This window comes from Mizuhopecten yessoensis, unplaced genomic scaffold (genome assembly GCF_002113885.1).
Source record: "Mizuhopecten yessoensis strain PY_sf001 unplaced genomic scaffold, ASM211388v2 scaffold5065, whole genome shotgun sequence".
NCBI lineage: Eukaryota > Metazoa > Mollusca > Bivalvia > Pectinida > Pectinidae > Mizuhopecten > Mizuhopecten yessoensis.
In genome coordinates this window covers 19,345-43,492 of record NW_018405862.1, presented here as the reverse complement: position 1 = coordinate 43,492, position 24,148 = coordinate 19,345, and the positions used below count along the sequence as shown (strand labels likewise).

The 24,148-nt window shown below is 39.9% G+C and overlaps 1 protein-coding gene across 1 annotated transcript in view; it reads right to left on the bottom strand.

The window, feature by feature from the left end:
• LOC110450183 (protein-glutamine gamma-glutamyltransferase K-like) overlaps window positions 1-24,148 on the bottom strand; it is a 72,630-nt gene that overhangs the window by 37,204 nt on the left and 11,278 nt on the right. The window contains exons 2-5 of the mRNA XM_021497490.1: window positions 18,266-18,378; window positions 9,388-9,573; window positions 5,329-5,598; window positions 2,375-2,493 (exon numbers count right to left, since the gene is read on the bottom strand). Coding sequence (XP_021353165.1) covers window positions 2,375-2,493; window positions 5,329-5,598; window positions 9,388-9,573; window positions 18,266-18,378 — 688 coding nt within the window. The remainder of the gene's footprint in view (window positions 1-2,374; window positions 2,494-5,328; window positions 5,599-9,387; window positions 9,574-18,265; window positions 18,379-24,148) is intronic.

The window sequence follows — 24,148 nt, the reverse complement described above, 5'->3', positions numbered from 1 at the left end:
GTGTGTACAGTCTGTCAGTAAGGTCTGTGAGTACAGTCTGTCAGTAAGGTCTGTGTGTACAGTCTGTCAGTAAGGTCTGTGTGTACAGTATGTCAGTAAGGTCTGTGTGTAGTCTGTCAGTAAGGTCTGTGTGTAGTCTGTGAGTATGGTTTGTGTGTAGTCTCTCAGTAAGGTCTGTGTGTACAGTCTATCAGTACAATCTGTGTACAGTCTGTCATTTTGGTCTGTGTGTAGTCTCTCAGTAAGGTCTGTGTATACAGTCTGTCAGTAAGGTTTGTGTGTAGTCTGGCAGTAAGGTCCGTGTGTACAGTCTGTCAGTAAGGTTTGTGTGTAGTCTGTCATTTTGGTCTGTGTGTAGTCACTCAGTAAGGTCTGTGTATACAGTCTGTCAGTAAGGTTTGTGTGTAGTCTCTCAGTAAGGTCTGTGTGTACAGTCTGTCAGTAAGGACTGTGTGTAAAGTTTGTCAGTGTGTACAGTCTGTGAGTAAGGGCTGTGTGTACAATCTGTCAGTAAGGTCTGTGAGAACAGTCTGTCAGGATGTACAGTCTGTCAGTATGTACGGTCTGTCAGTATGTACAGTCTGTCAATGAGGTCTGTGTGTACAGTCTGTCAGTAAGGTCTTTGTGTACAGTACGCCAGTAAGGTCTGTGTGTTGTCTGTCAGTAAGGTTTGTGTGTAGTCTCTCAGTAAGGTCTTTGTGTACAGTACGTCAGTAAGGTCTGTTTGTAAAGTTTGTCAGTGTACGGTCTGTGAGAAAGGCCAGTGAGGTCTGTGTGTACAGTCTTTCAGTAAGGTCGGTGTGTACAGTCTGTGAGTAAGGTCTGCAAGTAACTGTATGTTCTGTCAGTAAAGTCTGTCAGTAGTGTTTACAGTCTGTCGGTAAGGTCTGTGTGTAAAGTCTGTCAATTAGGTCTGTGTGTACAGTCTCTCAGTAAGGTCTTTGTGTACAGTACGTCAGTAAGGTCTGTGTGTAGAGTCTGTCAGTAAGATATGTGTGTACAGTCTGTCATTTAGGTCTGTGTTGACAATCTGTCAGTAAGGTCTGTGTGTAGTCTCTCAGTAAGGTCTGTGTGTAGTCTGTCAGTAAGGTCTGTTTGTAAAGTTTGTCAGTGTTTACAGTCTGTCGGTAAGGTCTGTGTGTACAGTCTGTCAGTGTGTACAATTTGTCAGTGTGTACAGTCTGTCAGTGTGTACAGTATGTCAGTAATGTCTGTGAGGTCTGTGAGTACAGTCTGTAAGGATAGTCTGTGAGAAAGGCCAGTGAGGACCNACAGTATGTCAGTAATGTCTGTGAGGTCTGTGAGTACAGTCTGTCAGTAAGGTCTGTGTGTACAGTCTGTCAATAAGGCATGTCTGTACAGTATGTCAGTAAGGTCTGTGTGTAAAGTCTGTCAAAAAGATATGTGTGTACAGTTTGTTAGTAAGGTCTGTGTGTTCAGTCTGTCAGTAAGGTCTGTGTATACAGTATGTTAGTAAGGTCTGTGTGTTGTCTGTCAGTAAGGTATGTGTATTCAGTCTATCAGTAAGGTATGTGTGTACAGTCTATCAGTAAGGTCTGTGTGTACAGTCTGTCAATAAGATCTGTGAGTACAGCCTATCAGTGTGTACAGTCAGTCAGTAAGGGCTGTGTGTACAATCTGTCAGTAAGGTCTGTGAGTATATTCTGTCAGTATGTACAGTCTGTCAGTAAGGTCTGTGTGTACAGTCTGTCAGTAAGGTCTGTGTGTAAAGTCTGTCAGTAAGATATGTGTGTACAGTCTGTCAGTAAGGTCTGTGTGTACAGTCTGTCAGTTAGGTCTGTGTGTACATATCTGTCAGTAAGGGTTGTGTGGACAGTCTGTCAGTAAGGTCTGTGTGTACAGTCTGTCAGTTAGGTCTGTGTGTACATATCTGTCAGTAAGGGTTGTGTGGACAGTCTGTCAGTAAGGTCTGTGTGTACAGTCTGTCAGTTAGGTCTGGGTGTACATATCTGTCAGTAAGGGTTGTGTGTACAGTCTGTCAGTAAGGTCTGTGTGTACAGTCTGTCAGTTAGGTCTGTGTGTACATATCTGTCAGTAAGGGTTGTGTGTACAGTCTGTCAGTAAGGTCTGTGTGTACAGTCTGTCAGTTAGGTCTGTGTGTACAGTCTGTCAGTAAGGTCTGTGTGTACAGTCTGGCAGGCAGGTCTGTGTGTACAGTCTGTCAGTACGGCCTGTCAGTAAGGTACTAAACTTTGAGCATCAGATCAGTACAATGGCACTGTTCAAGAACACAATCTCGCACCTTTCTTCACACTACTTCCATTTTGTAAGGTGGTGTGAAAAATGACACACATGCACAAAAAACTGTGCTATTTTTTATAATTGCTAACTAGGAAGTTTCTGATTAAAATACCTGTCCAAAGTTCCAGGGTCTGCCATGGTTCTTGTATTGACTCCCAACCCAAACATTTCCAGTCTCATTGAGGACATACTCCTTTCTCCAAGCTGGATCCGCCAAATACACAGTGTCCTCTAAAGCAACAAAAGTTTAATGCTAGACAACAATTAGTGTTAGTAATTTTCACTAAGGTTGTATGATGAAATCCATTGTTAATGTTCACAGGCCAGACACATAAACCAAGTTTTTATCAGGACCAGACACACATACCTAGTTAGTATCAGGACCAGACACATAAACCAAGTCATTATCAGAACCAGACACACTAACGTAGTCATTATCAGGACCAGACACATAAACCTAGTTATTATCAGGACCAGACACACATACCAAGTTATTATCAGGACCAGACATACATACATGTACCTAGTTATTATCAGGTCCAGACACACTAACGTAGTTATTATCAGGACCAGACACATAAACCTAGTTATTATCAGGACCAGACACACATATCTAGTTATTATCAGGACCAGACACACATACCAAGTTATTATCAGGCCCAGACATACATACATGTACCTAGTTATTATCAGGTCCAGAAACACTAACGTAGTTATTATCAGGACCAGACACATAAACCTAGTTATTATCAGGACCAGAAACACATACCTATTTATTCTCAGGACCAGACACACATACCTAGTTATTATCAGGTCCAGACACACATACCAAGTTATTATCAGGACCAGACACATATACCTAGTTATTATCAGGACCAGACACACATATCTAGTTATTATCAGGACCAGACACACATACCTAGTTATTATCAGGTCCAGACACACATCCCTAGTTATTATCAGGACCAGACACACATACCAAGTCATTAACTAATATTATGATTGTGTTCGTCTCTTAATGCCAAGCAATGGTATAAATGGTTTTGGGATGGGGATCTCAACCATTTCAAAGTTATGATTTTCAAGAATTAACTCCCTAGAGATAGGGCCAGACCTCAGGATCAATCCTTTTACTATAATTGTGTTTATGTTTTGATGCCAAGCAATGGCATATATGGTCATGGAGTGGGATTTCAACTGTTTCAAAGTTATGGCTCAGGAATTAAGTCCTTAGGGATTATGCCAGATCCAAGGGTCAGTTGTTATATCATGAAAATATTAGTTTTTAATGCTCAATAAGTGTATACATGGTTGCAGGTTGGGTGTTCTTGATAATGTCAAAGTTTAAATTCTTTTTGGCCCCACCCCTCAGATCATCCCTTAAGGATCCCCGTCCCAGCCAGAGCAAAACACTAAAGATTTCCACTGTCGTTTTTCAGTGTTAGAGTCACCTGCCCCTGATAACCATTTCGACAATGTTGTTATCTTTCCTTGAATAGATTTCGTTTGAATAGCGTTTCGACTACAGAGTTGTGTCCCTTGCGTTGAAAATCTACAATTGGGAAAGTGTGGGTAAAAAAAGCGTTCGTAACGATGTAAACAACGTCGTGGCAGTGATGGCCGACATGCAAACCTGACGTAAAATCGGCTGTTTTAAATGTAAACTAAACGCATTAACTGACAATAGAAACAACATCGATGTCCAATATCAACTGCTAGACCACGACTATGCGACGAAACAAAGTGACACTCGTTCACACATTGAAGAGACGCTGGCTACTAAGCCCCCCACTGAGCTTACTGGCAATTTTACTGATGAGCCAACACCAAAGTCCGATGAGGATCCCTCCAGGACTAGTGATCACGAAATTTATTATTGTTGTGTAAAGTATGTGAAACTTTGTTATAGTTGTTCATTGTGACATTTTTGCTTTGACACAGTAAAGTACATTGTTAGTTATAATGTTATTCATACACAATGTGCAATTTTGTTTGATATTAGTTATTACATTTGAAGTAATTTTAATGGTTGGTAATGCCTACTGTATTATATTCATATATAAAAAGTGCTATATTGTATGTTGTAAATTGTATATATGACTTTCTGGGATTTAGAATTATTATTGGTTCAAATGTAAGAGTTGTCTCCCTTTTTTGGTTTAGTTTTTTTGTATCTTTATAATTTTTTGTATAATAAGTAAGTCCGCAAGATATTTATTTTTTGTCAACTATATTTTCTTTTCGTTGTCCTCGTATACGTAGTAGGCGTGTTGCATTGGCACTCTGAATTTTCTTGATTCATGTAACGGGCATTTTTGTTTGTTTTAGTATTATTGTTAGAAAACTACTCAGTTTTTTTTGTGTTTTGTTCATCAATATTGACATTGTTATTATTTTTTATGTGTTTTATTTCTAATAAACCATTGTTGCATCAAATGAAATGTATTTTGTTTCATTTTGTTCCATTGAAAAACAAAATCGAAAAAAACAACTGAAAATTCATAATATCCCAAAAAATATGAAGGAACTACCGCAAGATATGGGTTATTGTTCAGAAATGATTTGGTTATGCAATAGCGATGCGTGTAGAAAAAAAAACAATGCCTCATTACATTTTTAGGCGGAGGCCCGGCGGGGATCCTTAAACTAGGACAAATTTGAATTCTCAGCAATTAATGAGAATGCTTCCAACCAAATATGGTTAATATCCATCACTTTGTCCCAGAGAAGTCCCTCAAAGTAACATGGCAAAATAACCCATTTATGGCCCCGCCCTTCAGCTCCCTGGGGGCCTGAGACCCTCCATTTGTACAATTTTGAATACCGACCACCTAGAAATGCTTCCAAGCAAATATGGTTGATATACCAAGGGGAACTTCCATATGAAATTTGAGAAAGATCCCTCCAGTACCTTCTGAGAATAACAATAACAAGAATTGGTTAAGGACAGACAACAAACCATGGACCACAGACACAGGGCCATTTATTTGAATAGCCCACTATCTGATTATGTTGAGCTAAATATTTTGTGCCTGTTATACTGCTCAATCTGTACCTTATACACACCTTTACACCACGCATTGAAGATAATGATGATTTCATCCTCGTGTTTGTATCGTTTCACCATGTCCTGATCCTTTAGGTTACTTTCAACAAACAGGTTGTACTTTCCGATATAAATATCCGGAGGCGAGGTCAGGGTCAAGGTTACAGATTTCTCGCTGGTGTCCAGTGTACAGACACCCCAGCATCTAGCCATGTCTGAAGAAACTCCTTTCTTTGTTAACACAACTGGAATTCGTACCAAAGATCCTTTACTCTCCTTAGGCTGGTCACCTGAAGATATGTTACAAAAGCTTGTGATTATAATTTTGATGTGGAGGAAAATTAAGCATTTAAAGTATGATAATGAAACAATTTGACATTTAGTGTCTCAGTTGTAGATCATTTTTGATGCTTTATGATTTTATTTGAAGCTGTAACAACCAGGACAAAATGCTTAAATATGGAAGCTTTTGTTTATTATTTTCACTTTCCCACTTTTAATATTTGAAGGAATAACATTTTAATTGACCAGGTTTAAATCAGAATAACCACATTTTAGGAAATCCTCCAACCTGGTATCTTCCAGAATAAACATCTTCAAACACATCTGCTTATTCCACCATTTGTGTTAGGAAAACAACATCCATTTTTAATCCCTTCCAAAACATTTTGATAGTAAATAGTAATAAAGGCTCTACCATTGCCTTGTAAATTATAGTAATATACAATATTTGCTATAGCGCCCTATCTAGCTAGAATAAGCCTCTCTAAAGTGCTTCACAGTACATAGACATGCAAGTTATACAATCAATACAATTAGGATATACATTAATAAATACAGTTTTGAGGAATTTGTAGGAGCTGCCTTATCAGGCACTAACAACTAGTCCTATGCCACCTGGCTAATATCTCCTTATGTGTGCATGCCTGCATGTGTGCTGGTGATGTATTGTGTTCTGTTTGTAGTGGGACCGTGCTTCCAAAAGCATTTATAGTGCCACCTCACTTGAATGCTACAGCACAGATACTGCAACATCCACCCCAGACCATTTTATACTCCATCTCGATTGTTAGAGTTGTGTGGGCAGGAGAAAAACACTTTTTCTGAATATTCCATGCATAAGACAACTTCAAGGATGGAACCCCGGCAACCTGTTTGGAAGGCCGGAGTGTTAACCACTCAACCAATCCACCCATAAAACATATGTTATTTAACTGTATCAAGCCTGTCGAACACAACCTGCAACCACAAATTTCAGTCTTAATAATTATGGTAAACATCCACATTTGATGAAATTTACAAAAGAATTGTTTTTTACAAGATATAAACCATAATGTATGAGCGGGGTCAGATATTACTGAACACTTAAGAGGAAAACCTTTTATCAACAAAGAAGTGTGTTTTTATGCACTTAGGTGCATAAGGTAACATATCTTAACTATAAAGGCCCAGTCACACCAGGCCTGTGACCAGGATACAGGATAGATGCGACTAAAAAATATTGGAATCGTCGGCAAAGTGTAGAAAGATTGTGCGACTAGTCGTACAGGTCGTGGGTGTTTGCACGATCAAAATCAATCACAGACAGGTCTTACATGGTCATATGAACAGTTGCGCATAGATGCACTACCAGTCGTCCATGATCATGAGTCAAGCAGTCGCACGATTGGTTGTGCTACTGGTCGTGCCACCTTGCAAATGGTCATGCCACCTGTCGTACAAACCAACGATTGGTAGTGCGATCAGTCCCAACTGGTTGTAAGACTTTACAATTGGTGGTACGACCAGTCTTCAGCTCACAGACGAGTATATTTGGAGTGGCTAAATATGGGGTTCAAGTCACTTTCCATTACGACACCCAAAGAGAGCTATGGCGAGTATACAATTTGGTCTGGGCACAGAACTCATGTTGGCCCTTACACTTAGACTAATGCATGATCACAAACCTTTATATCTGATCAAGCGACCCATCGCTCGACCAGCTGCGATTGGTCACAGGTGACCACGATTGATCGTACGACCAGTCGCTGATCGGCACGACTAATCGCACGATTACTTACGATTGATGGTGCAATGATCTTGTCCAATCGTTGGTAATCACATGACAAATCATACCAGGAGTTGTATGATGACCTACCACCAATCTTAAAAGCAGTCGCAGTGTGAGATGGCTAATTGAGATCATAGCAAACCTTGCTGATAGGTCGTACCTCCGCCATATCGTCACTAGTCGCACGATCGAGAAATTGTATGATCTAGTGTGACTGAGGCTTCAGGTGTTGTTTCTACAAATATTGGGTTTGAATTGGAGGAAGATATGATATCATTATAAGGTTCGTACTATTACATTACATGGAGGTAGTTACTGAACCAGTCAGCAATTAAAGGAGGGAATTACTAAACTCTTCTTTTATTTCTTATAAAATATCCATCAAAGATCTATAAGTTGAATCAAACAGATCTTAACTGAACATTTGAAATACCTCAAGGCCTGTTCCAACGTTGGTCGTGAACCACCTATTCCCAAGTGTAATTTAGTTGAGGTCTTATAAAAATCTTTCATTCTTTAATCTAATAGTAAAAGAGAATCCATAATAAATGTGTTAAAAACTGGGAATTTTTGGTATGACCAAAATTGTTCAGACTGCAAAGGTATCCACCTGGTTTGAAATTGCTATGATGATGTGCGGTGCTTGAGTGGTAGTAATAGATGGGAGCGAACTTGACTTGACCAATTTTTGACCTAATTTTTATTGTTAAACAAGAGATCCTAGATGGATCTTGGCACCCACCATTGTACCATCTTCATTAGTTCAATGTCAAGTTCAATATGAACACCTGCCAGCCATCTTGGTTTTCCAATTATCCCCAAAATTTGAAACGCAGAACTAAGAACCATTGGGAACCTTCATGTAAATGTAACAGTGTCATTATTGACAATGTATTGTTCATGTTATTTAGTTGTTTTTATCAATACTTGATAAGTACAACTTGTATACGAGCACTTGTCATATTTATATATATATGACAGTGATCTTCTTTTAGTTTAGATGTACACCTGTCTGACTGGGGTCAGGGGTTAAGGTATTTTTAAAACTCTTTGTAGTGGCCAGTTAGTGGTCAGTCCATTTGAAGAGGTAGGTCGTATTTTGTGATCCTGTTTATTTGATATAACTGATGTGATAGATTTGTAAGTGTAATTGTAAATCACATCAGTCGCTGGTAATTCATATATATATATGTTGTATTTACAGATGTAGGTTTTGTGTAACTTATCACAAGTGTTACGCGCATGTGAATTGTATCTCAGATGATTGCGTCTGTGTTGTTCAGTATTTTAATTTAGTAATAATTATATAGCGAAGCGTAAAGTTATCAAGTGCGTTAATTTGTTACGTTAGCACAAGTTCGTCTGTTCTATTATGTAAATGTGTAGGGTAGGAAAGGTTAACATTTATTGTTATTAATTGCTGTTTTAGGGTCTTCTGACCAGGGAATAAACTATATTGAAAGGAAGAAGGTGTTGATCGTTGTTGAAAAGAACCTTTAAGCCACGACCGGCTACATAAGATTTGAGCAAGATCCCTTCAGTACATTCTGAAAAATAGCGCTAACAAACTTAAACTTTCAAATTAAAGATTGCTGCCTGTAGGCCATTTTGGTTTCACAATCAGTTCCAGAAACGATATGCATAACTAGGGATCATGGAGAACCTTCATGTGAAATTTTAAAAAGATCCCTCCAGAACTTTCTGAGAAATAGCGCTAGCGCTAACAAGAATTGTTTAAGGACTGATGGACGGACGGACGGACGGACGGACTGCGACACAGGGTGATTTGAATAGAAACAGATATAAGATATAATAGAAGACCACAGCAGAAACCAAGAAGATACCAAAGCAAAAGGATAAACATCATGGTATACCACCAAAATATATCAAAACTCACTCTTTCCTAATCACATGTGACAAATTATGTTTTTAAATATTTAAGTGATGCTTATAGGACTGACTTTTCACTGATACAGTTTTAATTATATCTCACCAGATCCTAACGTCTGTCCTTGTCTGGGATACATACCGTAAGTGAGCTGAAGAATCACATTGTCATGGGTTATGTCAATCTCACGGTCAAATTCAAGGGTCAGTGTAAAGGCTTGACCTCGCCTCAGGATCAGGTCAGGCTGGTCAAACTCCTTAGTGTGGTGTTCCCGCCGATTCTCATTCAGGTGGAAATCCAAAAACACAACCTTCAACGCAGCACCCGCTGTAAGTAAACAGAAATCACTGAAGAATTATAAGTAATTCTCTTTATCCTACTTTCTCGCACCTCAGACAGAGATATCTCACGTCATTCCCCATGCTAGATTTTTCTGTCTCGTCTGATCTGTCTCATACTTCAATGTGACATTTTGCTGATATTTTACACTGCGATGTATTCATTGGCGCGTTAACAGCTTGCGATATAAAAATTTCATTATAACTATTCTGTTTTGTCGTTATATGTATTGTTTTGATGTCATTAGATATCTGATGTTGTAGATAAAATATAATCTACACTCTGAAATACATGTATGTTGTCTTCCTTGTAAGGACGGACTACATTTATGCAGAAGCATTCAAATGTAGCTTCAGTAGTGTAGAGGTTATTTTTATATGAGGCCCAAGACAGGATACTTGTTGTCATTAACAAATTTGAACAGATTTTTTTCAAACTAAAAGGTGAGAGAAACAAGAGACCCAATGGACCTGCATCGCTCACCTGGTATTAATCTCACAATTGTAACCTTATAAGTGGACTAAAATAAAGCTACAGGCAAAATATCAGTGTCTTGACTTAAATCATTCAGAAGAACCTGTTAAACGATTTAAACAAATTTGACCCCTATGACCTTGAAAGTCAAACACTGACATTAAATTTGTGAAATATCACAACCCTAATGGCCCTTTACCTTTTGTTTACTGAGAAGATGAATTTTAAGATTTATGCACTGTGGACCAGAGGTGACTTTGAAAGTGTGTCAAGGTCATTCACATGAATAAGCAATCATCCTGGACGCTTTAGTTATTCAAAAGAAGGCCTTTTTAGTGCTTTTTAAGACAAATAACCGATGTGACCTTGAATATGGGCGAAGGTCATTCATTTGAACAAGCTTCGTAGCCCTTCATGCCAATATCCTTCTGGTCAAATATCATCACCCTGGACCTTTTGATTATACAATAGAAGTCGTTTAAAGGTTTTTAAGACAATTGACTCCTGTGACCTTGAAAATGGGCAAAGGTCATCATTCATTTTTACAAACTTGGTAGCCCTTTGTCTCAGCATACTACTGGCAAAATATTAACACCCTAGGCCCCTTGGTTTTTTACAAGAAGTTGATTAAAAGTTTCAACATATTTTACCCCCCTGTGACCTTGAATATGGGTGAAGGTCATTCATTTGAACAAACTTGTTAGTGCTTCATCCCAGCATGTCATTGGCCAAATGTCATCATCCTTGGCCTTCTGGTTTTTCAGAAGAAGTTGTATAACGATTTTAACATATTTGAGCCTTGTGACCTTGAAAATAGGCAAAAGGACATTCATTTGAACAAACTTGGTAGCCCTTCATCCCAGCATGCTACTGGCCAAATATCATCATCCTGGGCCTTCTGGTTATTCAGAAGTTATTTAAAGATTTCAACATATTTGACCCCCCTGTGACTTTGAATATTGATGAAGGTCATTCATTTGAACAAATTTGGTAGCACTTCATCTTAGCATCCTACTGACAAAATATCATCATCCTAGGCTGTTCGGTTATTCAGTTAAATATAATTACCCTAGACCTCTTGATTATTCAGAAGAAGTTGTTTAAAGATTTTAAACATATTTGACCCCTGTGACCTTGAATATAAGTCAAAGTCATTTATTTGAACAAATTTGGTAGCCCTTCATCCCAGCATGCTACTGACAAAATATCATCATCCTAGGCTCTTCGGTTATGCAGAAGAAGTTGTGTAAAGGTTTAAAACATATTTGTCCCCTACGGCCTTGAAAATAGGTCATGGCCATTAATTTGAACAAACGTGTTAGCCCTTCATCCCAGCATGCTACTGGCCAAATATCATCTCCCTAGGCCTCTTGGTTTTTCAGAAAAAGTTGTTAAAAGGTTTTTCACATATTTGACCCCTGTGACCTTGAATATAAATCAAGGTCATTTATTTGAACAAACTTGGTAGCCCTTTATCATAGCATGTTACTGGCCAAATATCATCTCCCTAGGCTCATGGTTATTCAGAAGAACTTGTTTAAAAGATTTACACTTATTCAACCCCTGTGACCTTGAATATGAATCAAGGTCATTTATTAAAACAAACTTGGTAGCCTTTCATCTCAGCATGCTACTGGCCAAATATCATCAGCCTGGGCCTCTTGGTTATTGAGAAGAAGTTGTTTAAAGTAAAAAGTTGACGCAGGACAGACTCAGGATGGACAACGGACGGAGGGACGACGGACGCCGCACCACGTCATAAGCTCACTTGGCCCTTTTGGCCTGTAACTAAGCAAGATCGGGTTAGCTCAGTCCTGGCCTAAGATTCTGTTTCATCCCAACTTTGGCTTTCACCTGATCAGTTGGGATTATGCTACAGAATCTTAGCCCTCGACTGAGATGACCCAATCTTGCTCAGTGTCAGGTAATCAATTTTATTAATCTAGAATACTAGTGAATGTATACACTCTCATTTTAATGAAGCCAAAGGATGCAGACCCTCTCAGAAATTAGTTTTCTTGATCTTTTTTTACAGTGGTAACAAAGGCAATGTTAAAGCATTCATGCCGAAATAATTAGTAAATATAAGTATCCCCTAATCATTACCTGGTTCAATTCCATATTAGTGTTCCCTATCCATTACCTGGTCCAACCCATATTAGTGTCCCCTTTTCATTACCTGGTACAATCCCATATTAGTATCCCCTTACCATTACTTGGTCAAATCTCAGATTAGTTACCCCTAACCATTACCTAGTCCAATCCATATTAGTTACCCCTAACCATTATTTGGACCAATCCCTTATTAGTATCCCCTATCCATTACTAGGTCCGATCCCATATTAGTTACCCCTATCCATAACCTGGTCAAACCCATATCAGTGTCCCCTACCATTACCTGGTCCAACCCTTAATAGTGTCCACTGTCCATTACCTGGTACGATCATATTGGTGTCCCCTATCCATTACTTGGTCCAACCCATATTAGTGTCCCCTATCCATTACTTGGTCCAACCCATATAAGCGTCCCCTATCCATAACCTGGTCAAACCCATATCAGTGTCCCATACCATTACCTGGTCCAACCCTTATTAGTGTCCCCTATCCATTACAAAGTCCAACCCATATTAGTGTCCTCTGACTTTTACCTGGTCTGATAACTTATTAGTATCCCCTCACCATTATTTGGTCCAACCCTTATTAGTGTCCACTATCTATTACCTGCAGGTCCAATATTTATTAGTGTCCCCTAACCATTGCTTGCACCAATACCATATAAGTTACCCCTATCCATTATCTGGTCGAATCTCTTATTAGTGTCCCCTAACATTACCTGCTTCAACTCTTATCCATTACTTGGTACATTCCCTTTATAAGTATTCCCTATCCATTACCTGCTCAAACCATTGTTAGTGTCCCCTATCCATTTCCTGGTATAATCCCTTATTAGTGTCCCCTATCCATTACCTGGAACAATCCTTTATTAGTGTCCCCTATTCATTACCTGGAACAATCCCTTATAAGTGTCCCCTGTCAATTGCCTTGTCAAACCCTTATTAGTGTCCACTATCCATTACTTGGTATATTCCCTTTATAAGTATCCCCTATCCATTTCCTGGTACAATTCCATATTAGTGTCCCCTATCCATTACCTGGTACAATTCCTTACTAGTGTTCCCTATCCATTACCTGGTACAATCCCTTATTAGTATCCCCTAACTATTATTTGGTCCAACCCTTATTAGTGTCCACTATCTATTACCTGCAGATCCAATCTTTATTAGTGTCCCCTAACCATTACTTGCACCAATACCATATAAGTTACCCCTATCCATTACCTGGTCAAATCTCTTATTAGTGTCCCCTACCATTACCTGGTCCAACCCTTATCCATTACTTGGTACATTCCCTTTATAAGTATCCCCTATCCATTACTTGCTCAAACCCTTGTTAGTGTCCCCTATCCATTACCTGCTCAAACCCTTGTTAGTGTCCCTTATCCATTACCTGGTCCAATCCCTTATTAGTGTCCCCTATCCATTACCTGGTCAAATCCTTGTTAATATTCCCTATCCATTACCTGGTACAATCCCTTATAAATGTCCCCTATCCATTATCTGGTACAATCCCTTATTAGTGTCCCCTATCCATTACCTGCTGCAATCCCTAATTAGTGTCCCTTATCCATTACCTGGTACAATCCCTTATTAGTGTCCCCTATCCTTTGCCTGGTACAATCCATTCACAGTGTCCCCGATCTATTATGTGGTACAATCCCTTGTTAGTGTCCCCTATCCATTACCTGGTAAAATCCCTTATTAGTGTTCCCTATCCATTTCCTGGTCAAACCCTTGTTAGTATCTCCTATTTATTACCTGGTACAATCCCTTATTAGTGTCCCCTATTCATTACCAGGTTCAATCCCTTATTAGTGTCCCCTATCCATTACCCGGTAAAATCCCTTATTAGTGTTCCCTATCCATTTCCTGGTCAAACCCTTGTTAGTATCTCCTATTTATTACCTGGTACAATCCCTTATTAGTGTCCCCTATCCTTTTCCTGGTACAATCCATTCACAGTGTCCCCGATCTATTATGTGGTACAATCCCTTGTTGGTGTCCCCTATCCATTACCTGGTAAAATCCCTTATTAGTGTTCCCTATCCATTACCTGGTCAAACCATTGTTAGTATCTCCTATTCATTACCTGGTACGATCCCTTATTAGTGTCACCTATTCATTACCAGGTTCAATCCCTTATTAGTGTCCCCTATCTATCCATTACCTGGTACAATCCCTTATAAGTGACCCCTATCCTTTGCCTGGTACAATCCCTTATTAGTGTCCCCTTTCCATTACCTGTTACATTCCCTTATTAGTGTCGCCTTTCCATTACCTGGTACAATCCCTTGTTAGTATCTCCTATTCATTACCTGGTACGATCCCTTATTAGTGTCCCCTTTCCATTACCTGTTACAATACCTTATTAGTGTCGCCTTTCCATTACCTGGTACAATCCCTTGTTAGTATCTCCTATTCATTACCTGGTACGATCCCTTATTAGTGTCCCCTTTCCATTACCTGTTACATTCCCTTATTAGTGTCGCCTTTCCATTACCTGGTACAATCCCTTGTTAGTATCTCCTATTCATTACCTGGTACGATCCCTTATTAGTGTCACCTATTCATTACCAGGGTCAATCCCTTATTAGTGTCCCCTATCTCTCCATTACCTGGTACAATCCCTTATAAGTGTCCTCTATTCATTTCATGGTACAATCCCTTATTAGTGTCACCTATTCATTACCAGGGTCAATCCCTTATTAGTGTCCCCTATCTCTCCATTACCTGGTACAATCCCTTATAAGTGACCCCTATCCTTTGCCTGGTACAATCCCTTATAAGTGTCCCCTATTCATTACCTGGTACAATTCCTTATTAGTGTCCCCTATCCATTACCTAGCACAATCCCTTATTAGTGTTCCCTATCCATTACCTGGTCAAACCATTGTTAGTATCTCCTATTCATTACCTGGTACGATCCCTTATTAGTGTCACCTATTCATTACCAGGGTCAATCCCTTATTAGTGTCCCCTATCTCTCCATTACCTGGTACAATCCCTTATAAGTGTCCTCTATTCATTTCATGGTACAATCCCTTATTAGTGTCACCTATCCATTACCTGGTCAAACCCTTGTTAGTATCCCCTATCTATCCATTACCTGGTACAATCCCTTATAAGTGTCCCCTATTCATTACCTGGTACAATTCCTTATTAGTGTCCCCTATCCATTACCTAGCACAATCCCTTATTAGTGTTCCCTATCCATTACCTGGTCAAACCCTTGTTAGTATCCCCTATCTATCCATTACCTGGTACAATCCCTTATAAGTGTCCCCTATCCTTTGCCTGGTACAATTCCTTAGTAGTGTCGCCTATCCATTACATGGTACAATCCCTTATTAGTGTCCCTTATCCATTACCTTGTCAAACGGTCAAACCCTTGTTAGTATCTCCTATCCATTACCTGGTACAATCCCTTATAAGTGTCCTCTATTCATTTCATGGTACAATCCCTGATTAGTGTCCCCTATCCATTACCTGGTACAATCCATTATTAGTGTTCCCTATCCATTACCTGCTACAATCCCTTATTAGTGTCCCTTATCCATTACCTTGTCAAACGGTCAAACCCTTGTTAGTATCTCCTATCCATTACCTGGTACAATCCCTTATAATGCCTTATAAGTGTCCCTAATCCATTACCTGGTCAAACCCTTGTTAGTATCTCCTATCCATTACCTGGTACAATCCCTTATAAGTGTCCTCTATTCATTTCATGGTACAATCCCTGATTAGTGTCCCCTATCCATTACCTGGTACAATCCATTATAAGTGTTCCCTATCCATTACCTGCTACAATCCCTTATTAGTGTCCCTTATCCATTCCCTGGTCAAACCCCTGTTAGTATCCCCTATCCATTACCTGGTACAATTCCTTATAAGTGTCCCCTATCCTTTGCCTGGTACAATCCCTGATTAGTGTCCCCTATCCATTACCTGGTACAATCCATTATTAGTGTCCCCTATCCATTACCTGCTACAATCCCTTATAAGTGTCCCCATCCTTTGCCCGGGACAATCCCTTATTAGTGTCCCCTATCCATTACCTCCCTATCCATTACCTGGTACAATCCATTGTCAGTGTCCCCTATCAATTACGTGGTACAATCCCTTGTTAATGTCCCTTATCCATTACCTGGTACAATCCCTTATTAGATTACCTGGTACAATCCCTTATAAGTGTCCCCTATTCATTACCTGGTACAATTCCTTATTAGTGTCCCCTATCCATTGCCTAGCACAATCCCTTATTAGTGTTCCCTATCCATTACCTGTTACAATCCCTTATTAGTATCGCCTTTCCATTACCTGGTACAATCCCTTGTTAGTATCTCCTATTCATTACCTGGTACAATCCCTTATTAGTGTCCATTATCCATTGCCTGGTCAAACCCTTGTTGGTATCCCATGTCCTTAACCTGGTACAATCCCTTATAAGTGTCCCCTATCCTTTGCCTGGTACAATCCATTATTAGTGTCCCCTATCCATTACCTGCTACAATCCCTTATAAGTGTCCCCATCCTTTGCCCGGGACAATCCCTTATTAGTGTCCCCTATCCATTACCTCCCTATCCATTACCTGGTACAATCCATTGTCAGTGTCCCCTATCAATTACGTGGTACAATCCCTTGTTGCTGTCCCTTATCCATTACCTGGTACAATCCCTTATTAGTGTCCATTATCCATTGCCTGGTCAAACCCTTGTTAGTATCCCATGTCCTTAACCTGGTACAATCCCTTATAAGTGTCCCATATCCATTACCTGGTACAATCCCTTATCAGTGTCCCCCATCCATTGCCTTATCAAACCATTATTAGTGTCCCCTATCCATTACCTGGTACAATCCCTTATAAGTGTCCCCTATCCATTACCCGGTACAATCCATTATCAGTGTCCCCTATCTATTATGTGGTACAATCCCTTGTTAGTGTCCCCTATCCATTACCAGGAATAATCCCTTACTAGTGTTCCCTATCCATTACCTGCTACAATCCCTTATTAGTGTCCCTTATCCATTTCTTGGTCAATCCCTTGTTGCTATCCCCTATCCATTACCTGGTACAATCCCTTATAAGTGACCCCTATCCTTTGCCTGGTACAATCCCTTATAAGTGTCCCCTATCCATTACATGGTACAATCCCTTATTAGTGTCCCTTATCCATTACCTGCTATAATCCCTTAGTAGTGTCACCTATCCATTACATGGTACAATCCCTTATTAGTGTCCCTTATCCATTACCTTGTCAAACCCTTGTTAGTATCCCCTATCCATTACCTAGTACAATCCCTTATAAGTGTCCCCTATCCTTTGCCTGGTACAATTCCTTAGTAGTGTCGCCTATCCATTACATGGTACAATCCCTTATTAGTGTCCCTTATCCATTACCTGATCAAACCCTTGTTAGTATCCCCAATATATTACCTGGAACAATCCCTTATACGTGTCCCCTATCTTTTGCCTGGTACAATCCCTTATAAGTGTCCCCTATCCATTACCTGGTACAATCCATTAAAAGTGTCCCCTATCCATTACCTGGTACAATCCATTGTCAGTGTCCCCTTTCTATTATGTGGTACAATCCCTTATTAGTGTCCCCTATCCGTTGCCTGGTCAAACCCTTGTTAGTATCCCCTATCGATTACCTGGTACAATCCCTTATTAGTGTCCCCTATCCATTACCTGGTCAAACCCTTGTTAATATCCCCTATCCATTACCTGGTACAATCCCTTATTAGTGTCCCCTATCCATTGCCTGGTCAAACCCTTGTTAGTATCCCCTATCGATTACCTGGTACAATCCCTTATTAGTGTCCCCTATCCATTACCTTGTACAATCCCTTATTAGTATCCCCTATCGATTACCTGGTACAATCCCTTATTATATTAGTGTCCCCTATCCATTACCTGGTACAATCCCTTATTAGTATCCCCTATCCATTACCTGCTACAATCCCTTATTAGTATCCCCTATCCATTACCTGCTACAATCCCTTGTTAGTATCCCCTATCCATTGCCTTGTCCAACCCTTTTACCATAATTTACTGCCTTACTTGAAAAAAGTTTTTATGTCTTACGTTTATTCACTACTTCCAAAACCTTGAACTTTGACTTAAAATCTTCATCTGAGAAAATCTTGACCCTTCCTTCTGGTTCCTTAGAAAGCTTGGACAGCCTTTTTGCTCGGGACCTGAGGAATACATAATAACATATTAGAAAACAAAACATTCAGAATAAACATTCAGAATCTAGATGAGGGAAAAAAAAAATGTCTTGCTCCAGTCGACATTCCTTATTCTCATTGTCACAGATGAAAACAAGAGGGCCTGTATCGCTCACCTGGATAAATAAGCAATCATGGCAAACTATTCTCCAAATGAGATCCAAGGGAATAGGCCAGGCCAATCCTTGTAGCATATCTGTATTAGATTTGTTTCATGCCCAGCAATTTCATGTATGGTTATGGGTTGGGGATCTCAACTGTTTCTAAGCTGTGACTCAGAAACTAGGTCCCTAGGGTTGTGGCCAGACCCCAGGATCAATTCTAATATCATGACTGCATTCGTCTCTTTATGCCCAGCATTTGTATACATAGTTTTTGAGTGGGGAATTTCAACCATTTCAAAGTTATGACCCAGGGGTAAAGTCTGCAAGGGTGGGGAAGACCTTGAGGTCAATTCTAATATCATGACTCCATTCGTCTCTTTATGCCCAACAATTGTATATGTAGTTTTGGAGTGGGAATCTTAACATTTTTGAAGTTATGACCCAGGGGTTAAGTCTCCAAGGGTGGGGCAGACCTTGGGGTCAATTCTAATATCATGACTGCATTCGTCTCTTTATGCCCAACAATTGTATATATAGTTTTGGGGTGGGGATCTTAACCGTTACGAAGTTATAACCCAGGGGTTAAACCTTCAAGGGTGGGGCAGACCCCGGGGCCATCCTGGAAGCGTACGTGCATTCATTTCTTTATACTCAGTAATTGTTTATATGGTTATAGGGTGGGGATTTCAACTGTTTCCAAGCTGTGACTCAGAAACTAGGTCCCTAGGGGTTCGGTCAGACCCCAGGGTCTATTCCAAATTATATCATGACTGCATTCGTCTCACTATGCCCAGCATTTGTATATAAAGTTTTGGGGTGGGGATCTCAACCGTTTCAAAGTTATGACCAAGGGACTATGTCTCCAAGGGTGGGGCCAGACACCAGGGCCATCCTGGAAGCATATGTGCATTCTTCTCTTCATACTCAGCAATTGTATATACGGTTATATCGTGGGAATCTCAACCATTTCCAAGTAATAAACTTTTTTTTGGCCCTACCCCCTTAGCCCGGGGGGTCAGCCCCACCATTTGTACAATTTTGAATCCCCGCCTCCCATGAATGCTTCCGACCAAATATGATTGATATCCAGTGCATAGTTCTACAGTCGTTCATAGCAATATAGCCAAATTGCCCACTTTTGGCCCCGCCCCTCAGCCCCCTTAGGGTCAGCCCCACCATTTGTACAATTTTGAATCCCCATTACCTAAATATGCTTCCAATCAGATTTAATTAAATTCCAATCAGTGGTTAAGAAGAAGAAGTCATTTGACGGACGACGTACGATGGACAAACGACAGACGCCATACCGTGGGGTATGTCGTCTGTCGTCCGATGAGCTAATTATATAATATCTGATAGGACATCTTCAAACATTAGAAGCCCACAGGGTCTGCATAGCTCCCCAGAATATTTAACCAATCCTGGTCAAACCTTCTCATTAAATATAGTGCTGCATCTATTTCAGAATTTTGGCTTTTTCTTTCAGCATCCACCTTTTTTATACAATGTTTCATTCCTTGCTTCCAAGGATGGCTCATAAGAATTTGGTTGTAAAATGAGCAACCTTTCAGCAGTAGGTTTTTACTTACACACCCAAATACCCTGTGTTGTACCCAGCTCCTTTTACTTACACACCCAAATACCCTGTTTTGTGCCCAGCTCCTTTTACTTACACACCCAAATACCTTGTTTTGTGCCCAGCTCCTTCTCTCACACACCCAAATACCCTGTGTTGTGCCCAGCCCCTTCACTTACACACCCAAATACCCTGTTTTGTGCCAAGCTCCTTTTACTTACACACCCAAATACCCTGTTTTGTGCCCAGCTCCTTTAACTTACACCCCCAAATACCCTGTGTTGTGCCCAGCTCCTTTTACTTACACACCCAAATTCCCTGTTTTGTGCCCAGCTCCTTTTACTTACACACCCAAATACCCTGTGTTGTACCCAGCTCCTTTTACTTACACACCCGAATACCCTGTTTTGTGCCCAGCTCCTTTTACTAACACACCCAAATACCCTGTTTTGTGCCCGGCTCCTTTTACTTACACACCCAAATACCCTGTTTTGTACCCAGCTCCATTTACTTACACACCCAAATACCTTGTTTTGTGCCCAGCTCCTTCTCTTACACACCCAAATACCCTGTGTTGTGCCCAGCCCCTTCACTTACACACCCAAATACCCTGTGTTGTGCCCAGCTCCTTTTACTTACACACCCAAATACCCTGTTTTGTGCCCAGCTCCTTTAACTTACACACCCAAATACCCTGTGTTGTGCCCAGCCCCTTCACTTACACACCCGAATACCCTGTGTTGTGCCCAGCTCCTTTTACTTACACACCCAAATACCCTGTTTTGTGCCCAGCTCCTTTAACTTACACACCCAAATACCCTGTTTTGTGCCCAGCTCCTTTTATTAACACACCCAAATACCCTGTGTTGTGCCCAGCTCCTTTTATTTACACACCCAAATACCCCGTGTTGTGCCCAGCTCCTTTTATTTACACACCCAAATACCCTGTTTTGTGCCCAGCTTCTTCTTTTACACACCCAAATACCCTGTGTTGTGCCCAGCTCCTTTTACTTATACACACCCAAATACCCTGTTTTGTGCCCAGCTCCTTTTATTTACACACCCAAATACCCCGTGTTGTGCCAAGCTCCTTTTATTTACACACCCAAATACCCCGTGTTGTGCCCAGCTCCTTTTATTTACACACCCAAATACCCCGTATTGTGCCCAGCTCCTTTTATTTACACACCCAAATGCCCTGTTTTGTGCCCAGCTTCTTCTTTTACCCACCCAAATACCCTGTGTTGTGCCCAGCTTCTTCTCTTACAGACCCAAATACCCTGTGTTGTGCCCAGCCCCTTCACTTACACACCCAAATACCCTTTGTTGTGCCCAACCCCTTCACTTACACACCCAAATACCCTGTTTTGTGCCCAGCTCCTTTTACTTACACACCCAAATACCCTGTTTTGTGTGCAGCCCCCAAAATAGCTTTAGTTTTCTTTGGCACAACAAGGTGATTTCCAGGTCACCAAATACCCTGTGTTGTGTCCAGCCCCTTCACTTACACAGTCACACCCAAATACCCTGTTTTGTGTGCAGCCCCCAGAATAGCTTTAGTTTTCTTTGGCACAACAAGGTGATTTCCAGGTCAAGCAGAATATAAATGCTCCAAAGGAAATATGGTATTTTTATATATGTGTTTATGGTGACAGGGAGGGGATTTCAACAGTTCCGGTAGCATGATATAATAGTATAATGTTGTCCATCTGATCTTCATGCCCCGTAAGCACATAATTAGTTAGAAAATAGGACTCTCAACCATTTCCATATGGCCCTCAGGTCAATGAGGGTGGGAAAGGGAGAGATCTCTTAATTGAGTAAATGATATTTTTCTATGAAATTTATTTGAGTTCCCTCCTCTTTTTCAATGGGAGACAGCTGTTTTTATTTTTTTTGCTATTTTTAGTATGAAACTGTGTCCTGATTGTTTTTTTGCAGTAAAAACACTTCAAGAAAATTGTCAATTTGTGGTGTATTTTTTTTTAATTTCCAAAAATAAGAAATTTTGCAAGTTTAGATTTTCACAAAATTGCCTTTACATCCAGGAGGCCTTTACCCTTCATTTGTATGACACTGAGTCCACTTTGCCCAGATAATTAAAATCCCTTTATTCATACTTAATGAGAAAGAATAACCTTGACTTCCACTACTGGGTACTCACTTTATGTCCCAACAACAAAACAAAATTGAGTCCCCTAATGGTACAAAGATGCCAAACAAATTCGGACGAAATTTCAATAATCGTACTGAAGATGGATTTTGAAAATTTACATTTATTTCCCTTATTGCACCCTGCTCATATGCCTTACGAGGAGGCGGGAGATCTACCTTTAACTCATTCACCCCTGAAATTTCATAATGAACTATTCCAACCTTTGAATTGGAAGAGTTCAAATGTGTCTTCAGGGGTGAATGAGTTAAATGTCCTATTAGGCCCCGCCCCTTTGCCCCATGAGGTTGGTTCGAGGAAGGGCATATTGTCACTGTAAACCAAATAAATTCCCTTTGTTACTATGAGGATCAGTACAAATATGTAGATGTTTTTAAGTCATAAAAACCTACCACCAAGAGAACTGCAATAATTTCTTTTTAAAGTTTTGTTGTTGAAGGAAACTAGAAGAACAGTCTAGACTTGCCGCTCGACTAACTTTCCACCTTGCACACCTTGACCTTGGGTTACAGTAATCATGCATAGCAGATGTGAACATGTGTATAGCGACGACCTGTTCACATTGTACATATTACAGATGTAAACATGTGTATAGCGACGACCTGATTACAGATGTGAACATGTGTATAGCGACGACCTGTTCACATTGTCCATATTACAGATGTAAACATGTGTATAGCGACGACCCGATTACAGATGTGAACATGTGTATAGCGACGACCTGTTCACATTGTCCATATTACAGATGTAAACATGTGTATAGCGACGACCTGTTCACATTGTACATATTACATATGTAAACATGTGTATAGCGACGACCTGATTACAGATGTGAACATGTGTATAGCGACCTGTCCACATTGTATGTATTACAGATGTGAACATGTGTATAGCGACCTGTTCACATCGTACGTATTACAGATGTGAACATGTGTATAGCGACCTGTCCACATTGTATGTATTACAGATGTGAACATGTGTATAGCGACGACTTGTTCACATTGTACATATTACAGATGTGAACATGTGTATAGCGACGACCTGTTCACATTGTACATATTACAGATATGAACATGTGTATAGCGACCTGTTCACATTGTATGTATTACAGATGTGAACGTGTGTATAGCGACCTGTTCACATCGTACGCATTACAGATGTGAACATGTGTATAGCGACGACCTGTTCACATTGTCCATATTACAGATGTAAACATGTGTATAGCGACGACCTGATTACAGATGTGAACATGTGTATAGCGACCTGTTCATATTGTATGTATTACAGATGTGAACATGTGTAAAGCGACCTGTTCACATTGTATGTATTACAGATGTGACCATGTGTATAGCGACCTGTTCACATCGTACGCATTACAGATGTGAACATGTGTATAGCGACCTGTTCACATCGTACGTATTGTACGTATCACAGATGGCATTTTCAATGAATCCTATGATCAACACTGAATATGAAGTTATCATTACATCTATCTAATTTCTCTGCAGGCAGCCAGTTATATATTAATAGTGTTAACTATTTTCTTTCAAATTGCACAATGTAAGGAAACATCAACCAGTACTTCAAAGATAACAGCAAAATAATTTTTCAATTTCTATTTATCAAAGAGAAAAATCTAAAATGGGAGTTTCATGTTTTATTCTATTACTTTCATCTTTGCAAATTCAACAAAGATTTAAGGATACTGAACATATAGACAGATATTGAACAATAAAACACATAGACACATATTGTACAATAAAACATATAGACACATATTGTACAATAAAACATATAAAACATATAGACAGATATTGTACAATAAAACATATAGACAGATATTGTACAATAAAACATTTAGACAGATATTGTACAATAAAACAT